Source organism: Monosiga brevicollis, genomic scaffold (genome assembly GCF_000002865.3).
Source record: "Monosiga brevicollis MX1 MONBRscaffold_97 genomic scaffold, whole genome shotgun sequence".
Taxonomy (NCBI): Eukaryota; class Choanoflagellata; order Craspedida; family Salpingoecidae; genus Monosiga; species Monosiga brevicollis.
Window position 1 is genome coordinate 1 of NW_001865127.1, and position 1,536 is coordinate 1,536.

Genomic DNA, 1,536 nt, shown 5'->3' on the forward strand with positions numbered 1-1,536 from the left:
TTGACAAAACTCAGTCACTGGATGTGACGGGCTCGTTCTATCAGAAGTGGGAGGTGGCGAGGCTTGCAACTGCCGTGGATGTGCTCAGCTACCCTTACGTGAAGCCGGCAGACACCGTCGAGATTGAGCAACTGGTCCAGGTCATCTACCAACTGAAGGCCATCCATAGCGTTGACTTTGTGCACGGCGACATTCTTCCTCGCAACATTCTTTTTTGCAGCGACTGGGAAGGGCATCCTGCGGCCTTTCTCATCGACTTTGATCTCGGCCGGTTTCTTGCTGCTAATCCTGCCCACAACCCCGTCTATGCCTCCAATTTTGCCAGGGAAGGAAAGCCGCTGGAGCCTTTTCGTCACCCATCTGCCCGGCGGAATTTGCCAATGCAGAAGGAGCACGATGGCTTTGCCTTGGCACGTGTCATGGAGAAGTTTTTGCAGGACGATGAGGCTCGTCAGCAGCTGGTGGCTGCGTTGGAAGAGCTGCAGCTGGATGACGCTGCCACGCTGTGTCAGAGGTGCTCGCTTTTGCCGCTAGACAATGTTGCTGGGCTTGGCAAGGCCACGGGCAGTCCTCGACGTTAATGTGCCAACCTGGCCCTCCCCTTTTCCAAGTATTCCTGACCCTTGTGCTTATTTTCCGGCCCATTTTGCGCCAAAGCGACGGCTGTCATCAGTTCATTGTAGTGTCATGATTAAAACCCTGTTAGCGTCAAATCCGTGCTTCCACGCATTTGAACACTCCCACTGCTTTCGCACACACTCAGCATCGGTCGCTATGGGTCTTCCTATTGGTATTCCATAGCTACGACGACCTCACACATTGACACCTACTTTTGGACCCCCTGGGCTTGATCCTCCTCGTGGCAGTCACATGAGTAAACACCGCGTGTGACGCGGTCCCCACGATGCCTGGGCAGCTGCCCTGGGGCAATAAGCTTGTGGCTACTGTTGTTTCCCTTTGTTGTGACACCTGCGGTCGGGCACGAGTTGCACTTTCCCTATCCTCGGGATTGAGCGACTCTACAGCTATTCTAACGGTGCACCTGGTCTGGTCACTGTGAATGCTTGCCGACCGCAGGTACGTCAAGCCCTCTGCCATTCTGTCTTCCCCTTGCTCTCCTGTGTGCTCTGCTCTCTTGTGACTTTCCCTATCCTCGGGATTGAGCGACTCTACAGCTATTCTAACGGTGCACCTGGTCTGGTCACTGTGAATGCTTGCCGACCGCAGCTGGTTCAATTGACCTCAAGACACCACCAAAGCTTTCGCTCCGCTCCGACGGACGTCTCTCAAACCTCTCTCAAAACGCTTCCTCAAACCTACGCGCTTCCTCGCAACCCAAAGACGGCCTCCAGACGTGCTGGAGCCTGACATGGTAGCGATTGAAAACTTCGATCGACCGACCGCCCTTCTTCAATCTTTGCGCTGGATAGCATGTCCTCGCGCACCCGTTCGCGAACTGGGCCCCCTGGCCAAGGAACCCACGAGCTTAACTTGGAGTCGGACACGGAACCTGACACAGACCCTGTCGCGGAGCCT

General features: G+C 55.3%; 1 protein-coding gene across 1 annotated transcript; it reads left to right on the forward strand.

Moving 5' to 3' along the window:
- Positions 1-44: 44 nt before the first annotated feature.
- Positions 45-581, forward strand: MONBRDRAFT_30600 (uncharacterized protein; the record flags this gene model as incomplete). Its single annotated transcript, XM_001751040.1, has 1 exon — positions 45-581. A coding segment is annotated over one exon (537 nt), but the record flags the coding sequence as incomplete, so codon positions are not given.
- Between the last annotated feature and the right edge of the window lie 955 nt (positions 582-1,536).